The 12,336-nt window shown below is 39.8% G+C and overlaps 1 protein-coding gene across 1 annotated transcript in view; it reads left to right on the top strand.

Annotated features, from left to right (window-relative positions):
• LOC104553964 (polycystin-1-like protein 2) overlaps positions 1-12,336 on the top strand; it is a 38,335-nt gene continuing 25,999 nt past the window's right edge. Inside the window, exons 1-12 of the mRNA XM_062007867.1 lie at positions 1-454; positions 1,020-1,184; positions 4,299-4,484; positions 5,277-5,387; positions 5,798-5,945; positions 6,461-6,690; positions 6,861-7,265; positions 8,342-8,440; positions 9,159-9,212; positions 10,330-10,431; positions 11,039-11,246; positions 11,968-12,088. Coding sequence (XP_061863851.1) covers positions 1-454; positions 1,020-1,184; positions 4,299-4,484; positions 5,277-5,387; positions 5,798-5,945; positions 6,461-6,690; positions 6,861-7,265; positions 8,342-8,440; positions 9,159-9,212; positions 10,330-10,431; positions 11,039-11,246; positions 11,968-12,088 — 2,283 coding nt within the window. The remainder of the gene's footprint in view (positions 455-1,019; positions 1,185-4,298; positions 4,485-5,276; positions 5,388-5,797; positions 5,946-6,460; positions 6,691-6,860; positions 7,266-8,341; positions 8,441-9,158; positions 9,213-10,329; positions 10,432-11,038; positions 11,247-11,967; positions 12,089-12,336) is intronic.

Below are 12,336 nucleotides of genomic sequence, written 5' to 3'. Positions count from 1 at the left end.
ATGTTCTATTGCTGCGGTTATTGCAAGCAGCCATGGGGAAGAAGAAATGCTAATGACATGACAAGGATGACATTTCGAGCTTTAGAAGAAGGCAACAAAAAGAGTGGTGATGTGGTAAGCAAGACAAGTACCACACAGGGCACTGAGTTGAGAATGTGGCTTGGGATCGCAGTTCTAATTTCTTTTGCTGTACATTTGGCTGTGGAGGAAACAACTGCTGAGGAAGGAATCCCTTGCTCAAAGTACCAGCTGGCTTTCAACCGTTCATGCTATGAGTTTATTAGATTCCAGCTTACCTTCACAAGTGCCCAGAGCTGGTGTGAGAGAGGAGGAGGGCACCTTGTCTTTATCAGAAATGAAGAAACTCAAGAGTTCTTGCAAGAACATGTCACTGAGGATCAGCAATGGTGGATAGGACTGATCTCAAGCTTCTTGCTGAATGAAACTACTGATGGTAGGTGGTTTTGAAATCATGTCTTCTTTAAAACTCTATCAGCCATGAAGCTTACTTAACGTGGGAACAATTGCAATTAATCCCTCTGTAGACATCTGCTGAAAAGCCACAGTCTTTTGTTGCTGTGACTTCAGATTTATATAAAGGTATTTTAACTGCCTGCTTCATTTCCCAATTGCATGCTGTCACCTTTTCCATTGGATCTTGTGGTTGTGTGAACACACAGTGAATTAGATCGGCTTGCTGATCCAGTGAAAAACATGTGATGGGTTGGGTCTCCAGTGGAAGAGCAAGTTGATCCAATTCATCACACTGGGAAGTGCTGCAAGATCTGATGCAAGGGAAATGGTGGAATCTTGAGGTTGGGAGCCCAGGGGGAAGTGGTGATGTCTCTTTTAATAATTACATCAGGTTAAATATAAAATGTAATTGACAATCTCTATGTAGATTTAAACCACCTCTGCTTTAGTAGAAGCAGGGCTCCAGTCCTGCTCTACAGGCTCCAACTCTGTATTTGTATTACTGTGGAAAATAAATGTTCAGGACACAATTACTTTGTTCACAGGGTCAATGATTTGGCTGGACACTTCAAATATAAGCTACAGTAACTGGTACAAGGATCAGCCACCTCCCTTCTCATCCTCATGCGGCTACATCCTGAAGAACGCCAGTTATCAGTGGGGCATGACTGAAAACTGCAGCCAAGAATTTTACTTCATTTGTGAGTTTGGTAAGATACACAACAGCTGGAACTGAGAAGCCAGCATGCCATGTTCACAGCTGTGCATAAATTGCCTTGTTGCTTTCAAAGTGGCTGCACAGTAACTTAGTCAAGCTTATTAAAAGTGAACAAGCAAATGCCATGTAACCCCAGCAGGTGCTCTTTTTCCAGTGCACCGATGTAAGAGAAAGGAAGAACCCTGAAATCACCAGGAGGTATAGGAGCTCAGCAACTAGCCATTAAGGTCCAGGTTTCCAACAGAATGCTAGTAAAACAGAAGTGGCTCTGAGAGTTAATCTAGTTTAAAGCCAATTTGAGTAGTGGATAATAGCATGGTTGTAGGAATAAACTCCCACAACACCATGCTACCTGAGCCAGGTGGGACCTGTATGACTGCTCTGTAAAACTACTCTTAATCATGTGTGCCAAAATAATTTCCATTTGTAAATGAAGTAAAAATACAACCAGGCTTCCAGAGACACCACTCCTAACAGCCTGGAGTAAGCTAAACTGAGAGCCAGTTTTTCTTGTTTCTTCTCAGATGCTTCCATCAGATGCAATTTGAAGGCTTCCCCAGGATAAGGAAAAGGACAGGAACCTCTGCTTCCTGGTTGCATTTTAGTGCTCAAACAGAAAATCCACATATATTGTGTCCCTTAAATTGTGACTTGGAACAAACAGACCTGGAAAGGAATGCTGGCAATATTGTCCCATCCAATATATAGATATGATGGAATATGTATTCCTGGTACTTTGCACATAAGCCAAGCATATTAAACTGTAACTAGAATTAAGGTCACTTGTTTTCACTGGAAGGACAGTCTGGCTGTAGGTTCACTCACATAAAACCACTTTGAATCCAGGATGCAAGTACAGGTTTGCACAAGCCCTGAAATGCTACTGCCCTGGTCCAGTATTGAACTTCTTCTGACATAATTAACAAGTCATTCAACAATCAGCAAAACTAATGAAGTTTTGTTTCCTGTCCTGATTTTCTGTTCCACATCCCCTCCCCACCCTTCTCCTCAGCACTCCCAGTTCACTCCTATATCCCCAGCAGTTCCCACCTCTGCCAGTATGTTTGCTTCCTCAGCTTCCTCCCCTGCAGTTCTGCAGTTTTGCTCCAGAGCTCCAGCTCTGTGCTGGCCACTTGAATCCCACATCATGGAACAGATACATTTCAGGTTATAACCCCTACTCCTGGTAGAGGCACTGATGCAGCTCTTTCTCTTCTTCCTAGCTTATGATTTTCATGACATTTTAGGGTGTTTTGAGGTTTGTATCTGTGCGTCGAATTTGGCTGAAGATGACTAATATGAGTTAGGGAGAAGAAATTGGCAGACAGCACAATCCCTTAAACTTCATTTCCATGCAAAAACAGACTAAAATTAGTTTTCCATTACAACCACATTAGACAACTGTCTGTAAGGAAGCTGTCATCTGTTACCATAGGATCTGACTTAAACCCCATTAAATGCAAAGAGTTTTTCCATTATTGAGCAACAATGTCCTACACTACATCCATCATTCCATTATCCAGGGAAATGAGAATACATGGAGGTAATTACAGCCTTGTTTTCAGTATCTATAGCCCATGTCCATTAATACATAATCATATTTCAATAAAAGAATAGATTCCTCTTTTATCAGCTTTGTATACAAGGAATTAGAGCCAATATCCCAAAGAAACTAGGTCAGTATTTCCATTAGTTTCTCTGGGTGTTGAATGTTTGGAAGTTCCCACAAGCTGGCAGTGCTCCAGTAGTGCTCATGACACCTTCATGCACAGCTGCTGCAAGGTTTGGCTCACATTGACATTGCATTTGAGCTTCACATGAAACATGTAGGTAACTCCAAATGGTATCACTACTTGAATTTAACCTCTGATTCCTGATAACTTGTCTGAGCTACGTATATGTGTGCGTTGAACTAACCAGACAGTGCTCTGTCTTCATCCATTCTTTGGCCACCTATTCTGGCATTATTTGTGTTTCTCAGTGCAAGTCAAACCTTATTATTATTGTTTCTTATTTTTTCTATTCTCTCATTTGGTGCTCTGTAGATAGTAATTTGTTGTACTAAAAATACACTTATTAAACCAGGGTTTGTATATAGGAACACAAACCAAGTTAACTGCATTTTCCTATGTAAAAGTTGCTGAGAAGACAAAAAAATATGGGAACTCTCTATTCAAAGTAAAGAACAAAAAAAATGCATGAGATGATAGTCCATATTAGAATTTAACAGCAAATTATTTTGCAAGCTTGTTTAGAGAGCTCTAATCTGTAAACTGATCATGTTGCTATAGCTACAGCCAGGCTTACATTTAGCCTTTAAGTAACAATAGCACACATTTACTGCAGTGTGCACACATTGGCACTGTTAATCAAGATACTTAAGGAGAGTGATCAAAACAGCAACTGGAGAAAAATGTATTTAAAACCTGAGACAGCTGAAACAAAAACATTCTTCTGCAACACTCCCATATGAGAGCAGTCTTTTATATCCTTCTCTTCAGGGTATTAGGCATCCTGATTACTACAGGATACTAAGAATTCTGAAAGATAATTAACTGTCCCAGATTAATCAAAGAATGAGGTGTAGGCATTTAGAGCTGTGACCTTACTCATTCGGGCAGCCCTGCTGAATGAAGTCAGTTGAATATCACACAGCAACAAAGGTGTCTCTGTAACAGAAATGGGATCAGGTCCCATACTTAATATGAATACTATTCTCCAGAGCAATTACCTGAATATCATACAAATCACATGCTGCCACAAGGCTCTTTGAGAAGAAAGGAGTAACTTCAAACCTTCCAGTGCTGCAGGTCAAACAAATGCTAAGTGTTTTCCACAAAAATATGGTTATTTAAAACATTGAAATATTTAGGTTTATTAAAAATGCTCTCAAAGTGTTGTTTCAGGCAGTAAATCCACCAATTTATTACTTGGGATTTTTAAGCGGGAAAACCTTTTTTTTCCCCCCATTTTCTTACTTGTTTCACTTGAAAGGGAGAAAGGGGAAGAAGAAGAAACAAACAGAAAGAGAGATATGCAGGAGAATTGTAGCAAGATTTTTCAGACATTCAAATAAATTAAATCTGGTTTTTTTTCCTCCTATCAGAATCTGGCCAGAGCATTGCTTGTGACAATTACAATGCCACTGTACAGTGTGGATCAGGAGAAGTTATTCAGATTGGAGAGAGCTTCTATGGACGAAAGACCCCTCACTACTGTATACTGGAGGCACCTTTCCAGTATGACACAGATGAAGACTGTAGCTGGATCAGTGTCAAAGATGAAGTAGCAGGTAGTATCTTAAAGCAGTGCTTGTTAGAGGCATAGAGTATGTGCCAATGTGCCAAAGTTCCTGGTCCCTAAAATATTTTATCTTGTATTTCAGTAGAGTTAGTGAGTGGGAAAGTGAATTATTCCTAAAATGAAAGGAATCACAGAGAACTTCAGACATGGAGGAGGTTTCCACAGGAGGCTGGATGGAGAGGAAGGCCTTTATGAGGAGTAAAGACTCAAAGGAGGACAGGGGGAGCAAATGGAGAACAAGGTTCCTCTCACTGTGTGAATATGTGGGCGCACCGAGTCCCTCATTAACTCATTGGGAGACCCTAGGCTTGACAGAGATGGAAGAGAACACAGCCACAGAACCCTAACTACAAACCAGGAGGAGTGAATAGGCTGGCACCAGTGGGAACACAAGGGCAGGAGGGATCTGCAGCTGCCTGCCATGTGTCCAGTACTCAGCATGCTGGTGTTACACAGCGATGCTGCTCACCAGACTAAACAGGGACTATGGCCTGTTCCTATGATGATTCTTTGGGCTTCCAGCCAAAATCAAACAAAACACAGAACTTTTTCTTTACCCTCTCTAATTCAGCTTTATTCCAATAAAGTGGAATGGTGCTAGGAAATACCAGACAATAAGCAACACCCTAAAGTCAAAGTGATGCAGGAGTTCATCTATAAATCAGTGACACGATACTGCTCCCTGTCCCCCTTTGGTTTCTGTAATCATCTCTCATTTGTGCTGTATGACAGCCAAAGACAAAACCCACTACTTCATATAAAACAATCTTTCTTCCCTCAGGCCAGTGCCATGGTCTCCAGGCCTGCCAGGTGGCAGCAGATGGCACGTTCTTTGGAGATCCTTGTCCAGCTTCCGGAAGCTATTTGTCTATTCAGTACCACTGCAAGGAAGGTAAGTGAGAGGGGGTCAAAAGCCTGTTCAGCTCTCTGCTATAACACCATGGCCATTGATATTTATCTTAAAAATTCCTGCTCCATCCTCAGAGAAGAACTTGAAGGAGCAGTGACTGCAAAAAATAGGCACAAAAATGTATCTTCTCTGTCCTAATTGAGGTTTTGTGATAGGACACAAAGCTGGGAAATTCAGACACATAAAACACACTCAAATGAAATTATGTTCCGACAAGAATCTTCACTAGTAGATGTGGAAAAGAATCATCTGCCTGTCACACCTCTGGTGCACTCAAATTAGGAGTGTCAGCTGTTTTGGAGAAGGCCTGCTCTCAATACATGGAAAGCAATTGAATTATGTAAGAAATACAGACCAACAATGACATTGAATTCTGTCATATTGTTTTACAGGTCTGCAGCTGGTTGTAACAGACACGTGCTTTGTCTTTGAAAAGATTACAGTCAGTTTGAACTGGCTTCTCTCTCCATACTCTGGCAACCTTTCCTGTGTCATTAGCACTGGAGATGGCCACACTATTGATCCTTACTACCCTCTAACGTAAGATATGTCCTTCATGTACCATCAGACAACCAGTACATTTCACCGCTTGCATTTTATTGAATGCTCTAGGTCTCTTAAGTGATATATTAAAAATTAAGTAGATTAATAATAGACCATATATACAAGATGCTTAGATTCTGCAGAAACTTGTTTTGAAATTGATACCAAAATGTATATCCAGCTGCCAACCACATTCTTGTTATAATAAGTGATTCCTATTCTTAGTAAGAGGATTTATTCCAGCTCCAGAGATACGCAATTACTGAAAACACATCAGTAATTGTCAAAGAAACAGATAAGCATTATATTTTGAGAATGCCCACCTCTAACATACAACCTTAATGACACTGTAGCTGGAACAGAGGAGCAATCCTCAATCCTAAAATTTCTTTGTAGGTAAATGAGGGTTACAGTGAAGGCAGGAGAGCTGGCTTGGGTCAGAAATTTGGGCTGTGACCACTGTTATCATGTAAAGCTTCCCAGGACAAGCAGCTGTTCTCTTTCTACTCTAGATTGGTCAGCAATGTCACTTACAGATATTCAACTCCTGGAGAGTTTACTGTGTCTGTGGAATGCACCACCAGCGAATGGCATGTGATGGCACAGAAGCGGGTGACTGTGCGAGATAAGATGGATCAGCTGAGCATTACTGGGTGCTACAGCCGGTATGAAACTGGCAACAGTTCCCATTGCCGTACACTCTATGGGGAGTTGTTGTGGATTCAAGTTGAGCTCAATGGAGGTGAGGGTAATTACTCTGCATGATTTAAATGGCAGGGTAACTATTATGCCATCCATGGCATAATAAAGGAGTCACATCTTATGACTCCTTTAAAAATATCTGAATGTGATGTTGCACAAAGCATCTTGAGTCGAATGGCTGTGAGAAATACCGAACTGTCTTTTTTGCAGGTAATGGAGTGACCTACATTATATTAGCAGATAACATGACACTCACTGAATCCAGTGCAAAGGAAGGAATTGTCCCTTGCAATCTAACACTTGACAGTGCCTCTCAAGAGCTGCTAGGCCCAGGGGTGCATCAGCTGGAAGTCCGAGCATCCAGCAACACAACTGCATCAGAGATCTCTGAAAGTATTGCTGTTCATTTAATTGAGGCAGTATCTGGTCTTCAGGCTGCCTTGGCTTCTCACACTCTGCAGCTGGGGGACAGTTTGGAGATGAATGTCTCCGTTTCTCACGGTGCCCCAGATAAAATGAAGTTTGAGGTGATTGGATCTAATGAAACCTACTCTCACAATGAAGATGGCCCTCATGGGGAACCTCGAACATACATCATTCCCTTGCACTCTAAAGGTACAGCATGCTGATATCTGTGTATCTGGGTAGAGGAGTTCACATAAATAGTTATAGTATTCTAGGGTAGGGGACAATGACATGAAGCTGAATTTAGTAGCTTTTCTAACTGCTCAGACTTGGTCTGCAGAGTATTATGAACAGTCCAGTCTTATTGACTTGTGAGTTAAAAGAATTGAATTGCAAATGGGTCTCCATATGGAGACTGAAAGCCAAGCTTCATTTGATTTTTACAGTAGAAGAGACACAGTTAGTCAGGTTTTATTTTTTCATTACATGATCTGATTCAAGTACAAATAAGGACATTTTCTTGAACCACCAAGTGTCTTCTCTCTGTGAGTTCATATGTATAACTTTTCAAGTTTGCACTCCTCTGTATTTTCCACTGCAGTGATTAATAGCCTGAGAAATTCTCGGTAGAGATGACAAAGACAAAAGGAGTTTTTCTGTGCATTGCTCTCTGACATGCAGTTTTTTCTTGGGCTTACTTATGAATATGCTTTTTAGCAATTTTTTATTTCCATTATTAAAAAATGAAAGCCTTTAAATTGTGGGATTAGGGCAATGGCCCTTAAGAGTTAATTCACTGGTGGAAGATAAAAAAGTTTCCTCCTCTAACTATTCAAATCCTAGCTGGAAAACTAGAAGCTAATTATGATTTCATTCTATGTTTTTAAATTATTCAGCATTAAAAGTTTTACTGGGTCTCCCTATACCTATTTGAACATCCCTTCCCTTCAGGCAGAAATTTTAAAGCAAGACAGCTGTTCTCTCAAGATGCTGAAACTTATATGGACTCCAGTATTTGCACACCTCTAGCTTCCTGTGTGGTAATATAGCCAGCTGACAAGGAATAGCATTGCAAGTGCTAGGACAAGGGCAACTGAGTTATTAAAAAGCTGAGCTAAAGGAAAAGAACATTTCTTGAAAAGCCTTTTTGCAGTGGCAACTCATGAGAAAAATTCCAAAGCTCTTAACAGAAAAGAATAGGATTTTCTTTATGAATTGGATTTTATATCCCAAACATGATGGACTGGTCCTACTGCTGTCCTTAACTGGCCACTTGTCTTCTATAGGTACTTTCCTAGTGAAAGTGGTAGCCATGAATGCCTTCTCAAACATGAGTCTGGATCTTGGGTTCATCACTGTGTTGGCAAACAGTTCTCATCAAAAAGGTAATTGCATTAATCTGACAGTGCTGGTTTTGACCACAGCAGTGTCTTTTTGCAATCAGAACATTTCATGGGGTGTTTATGATTTGCATCTAGTAATTGCTTTCCTTCCCACAACAGTGTTGAAAACTTCTATGGAGGCTTCTCCCTGATGAAGGCAGATTTCCTGGCTTTGAAGTAGTCATAAATTAGCATCTCTTTGTATATGTTACACACTGCACATTTGCTATTCGTCCTCAAAATAATTAGTGAAGTTTATGGCTCAGCACGCAGCTCTGAAACCAGGAAATATTTGCATCACAGCAGTCTCATAAACTGCTGTTTGTAAATTCTTCTAGATGGCTCATCCTTACATTTCCAGACACAGATTCTACTAGGAATAAAGTGACCTTAGTACTAATCCTACTGAGATTTTTCTAATGCTTTCCCTTAATTTTTCTTGCACATCAACAAAACTCCATCACTCCCTCTGCATTTATTGTGACTTATACTGCCGGTTTTTAAGAATCAGGATCATCTTTATAGTATACTATGTGACTAGCTTGTTATGATTTTACCTGTTGTAACTAGACTGTTTATCACCATTCTCAAGTCTGACTCTTAGCCTTATCTTTCAGACTGTCAGCAATCAAATCCTGTGTATTTAAGTCATACTCACTGAGGAGGCCTGAAAGCTTTGCAGGTTGTGCTAAAATATGCTGCTCTTTTTTGTATTGAATAGGTTCTGCTAAGAAAGAAAACAGCTCCAAAACTAACATCCAGAAGACAAATGTAAGTATTACTTAAGGATCTTAAAATGGAAATTTTCCTTACCAGTAAAAGGGCTGCATAAATATTGAAAAGAAGTATTTATAGCATACTTGATTATGGACTAGAGTTTCTGTGCCATTTATGCTTTGACATAAAATCTCCACCAAAAGTCTCTGAGACAAGTGTGTTTACAGGCATTCAATCTACAATTCATAAAAGTCTGCAAGTAACAATTACAAGATCAGAGAAAATGAACTTTTCACAATGATTCCGTTTTGGAAGTTGAAATGAGCTTAGATGAATTGTTAAATGATCTACTTGACTAGTGAAAATCTCTCTTTGAGAAGCTGTCTTCTGAGCAGAGTTTAATATATTTTTATATTGTTTCTAAATGTTTCCTGCTTCTGGATTGGAATGCTTAAGTTACTCAGCAAAGAATAAAGTTGCAGTTTATGGCAAACTGAGAAACTAATGACATACCAATTGCTAGCAGCTGCACAGATGAAAAGAATTAAATTGCCAGATATATTTTGTTACAATCTTAAAGGTCTGGTTTTTTAACTGTAACAGTAGCAGACAGGTACCTGTTATAGATGTGCTGCTTCATAAGAAGGCATTACAGATTGCCTGTGAGAATATATGGCATGAGAGGACTATAGATCTAACGGAAAAACTAAGTTTATCACAGTTTGTTGCACAGGAAGACAAATTCAGCCACCTTCTTTTTATCTATAGCTGTAATGTATCCAATCCAGCTAAAAAAGGAATATACTAGAAGATGTACTAGAAGATAAATGGTTGTCCAAGGGTAAAAAAGTCTTGGTCCACAGTGGAAAATTAATGGGATTGGTTTTCTAAGTACCTGCAACAGTCTTGAAAATGGGAACTGGACTCCTAAATCATTTATGTGTTTGGGATTATTTTGCCCCACAGCTTCTCTGTGCCATCTGCTTCTGTTCTCATAGCTTCTACTGCCCTACTACCACTGATCAGGGAAAGATCATTTAAACCACAGATCTCCACATGGTGATTTGGAGTCTAAACTTTCAGACCTTTTTCATTATAAAGAAGCAAGATGCCTGTGTGTTTTTACATGTTCCTGTCCTAACCGATACTTATTGTTTAGAATCACGGAAGAAAAGAGAAAATACATATTAAACCAAGCCGCCACGTGGATCCTTTCACAACTGTCACACTTGGCTGGCCTGGCAACAAAAATCATTCCAGTTTTCTCTGGTCCTGTGGTATGTGAATTTCTTGAACTATTCCACCAACTTCTTTTTGATGAGTAACAAACTCACTGTTATGTCAGATCAAGTGATGGAAGTTTGACTAAAGGATCTGGCTTCACAGTTTGCTATTCACTGTATACGAAGAATGTCCTGCCTTACCTTGGTTTTAACACTGAACTAATTATGATAAATCAAAGGCACGGTACTCAGTTTTGTCTTTCCCCAAAGGCAGCTACTCCTAGGTTTCAGTTCTTCAAGATCTGCTGATTCTAAGCCCTCACTCCTATAGGCAACAATTAATCCCAAGTGATTTATCTTGTGAAGCACCTGCAAGGTGCATGTGTCTCAGCAACAATTAGCATCAATCACAATGCAGAAGCATTTATGGCTGAAAAGCAGATTGACAATCAGGACATCTGTGTTCTGCTTCCATATTTATCCCTAACATCACACATTACTTTGAAGTTGTCAAGTCTGTACTCTGAATACTCATTTTTCAAATTGGGTTCAGGAAACTTACTTGGTCTGTAAAGCTCTCTCAAACCTATGTCAGGGAAGTCCTATACGAGAGATGTAGGATGTTATGACTATTCTACTTACAAAGGTAATGTTTGTGCAGGAGCTTGCTGGCCTGAGTGGAACAAATGTGTGCAGCAGCAGATAATCCTAACCAACCAAACTGAGGTGCAAATCCCACCCTCCTGCCTCCCTCCTCCGAAGTCAGCAGTGACTGTTAGGGTTACAGTCCAAAACCATGGCAATGAAGAGAGGCAGGATGAGCAATGTCTCTATGTGACTGCAAAACAAGAACTGCAACTGGAGATCAGGTCTGTTTTTAAGCCCTAGTGCTCACTGGTTAATATTATTACTACATAAACATAGTGCAAGGCCACAGTTACCAAGAGCAATGACAATAAAATGACAATGTACTTATGGTTGTAAATCTATTTATAACTTACTATGATAGGAGTTACAGACAAAATAGGTCTTGCTGCATTTTCCAGTCCACATTTATGAATGTAAACCTTTTATAAATGGAATAATATTCTTCCCAATGACAATTAGGGTTTTTGACCCTACTACATCCTTTCAATGTTGGAGATTTACATTGGCAAACCTCATTGAAACAATGGGAATAAATGCCATATGTCTGAAATTCCTACTAGACACTTAGATACACATGGCTGCCTTGAAAAATCAGCTATTCAAGAGTCTAGAGCTTCATTGAGGAGCAGTAGCATTTCAATGATTTGTTAATATAATAATTTCAGGAGCTTAAATAGAGGCAGGCTTCATTTGAGGGCCTGAATGAGTTTTGTAACAAATAGTTTGTGGCTTCTGGGCTTCAGTCTTGTTGAAAATGGAGATGAAGGTTCCTAAATCCATTTCTTTAAAATTAAGTATTTTGCTATTTATGAGTCATGTGTCACCTGTCTCATATGGCAGGGCTTTTGTGGATTTTCAACAAACGAGAGGAAAACAATAAACATCAACACTATGACATCTCATACAGTTGCTACCTGTAATTGCTGTCCTACTTCCCTACAGGTGTGAGGCAAACTGCAAGCCAGTGAATGTTAGTGATGCAGTTGTTTTGAGTGTCTCTGGACAGAAGGATTCCCAGGCCATACATTACAACTGGTATTTAGATAACACGTTCCAAACAAAGGTGAGAGCATCAGATTCATCAGAAATACTGCACACACAAAAACAAACTTGCATCCTGAAGGGAAGCCACATGGCCCCACAGCAATACTTTGTCAAATGGACACTTTAGAAATCATAGTGAAAATCAAGACAAAGGAATGCCTGTTTTGGGAGGGGTTCTAATAAAGGGCACTAAACTGCCACCCCGCTCCTGATGAACCACAACAAAAATCATAGGAAAGAGCCTCTACTGTCATAATTTCTTTTCTG

Source organism: Colius striatus, chromosome 14 (genome assembly GCF_028858725.1).
Source record: "Colius striatus isolate bColStr4 chromosome 14, bColStr4.1.hap1, whole genome shotgun sequence".
Taxonomy (NCBI): domain Eukaryota; kingdom Metazoa; phylum Chordata; class Aves; order Coliiformes; family Coliidae; genus Colius; species Colius striatus.
This window is presented reverse-complemented; position numbering and strand designations above follow the sequence as displayed.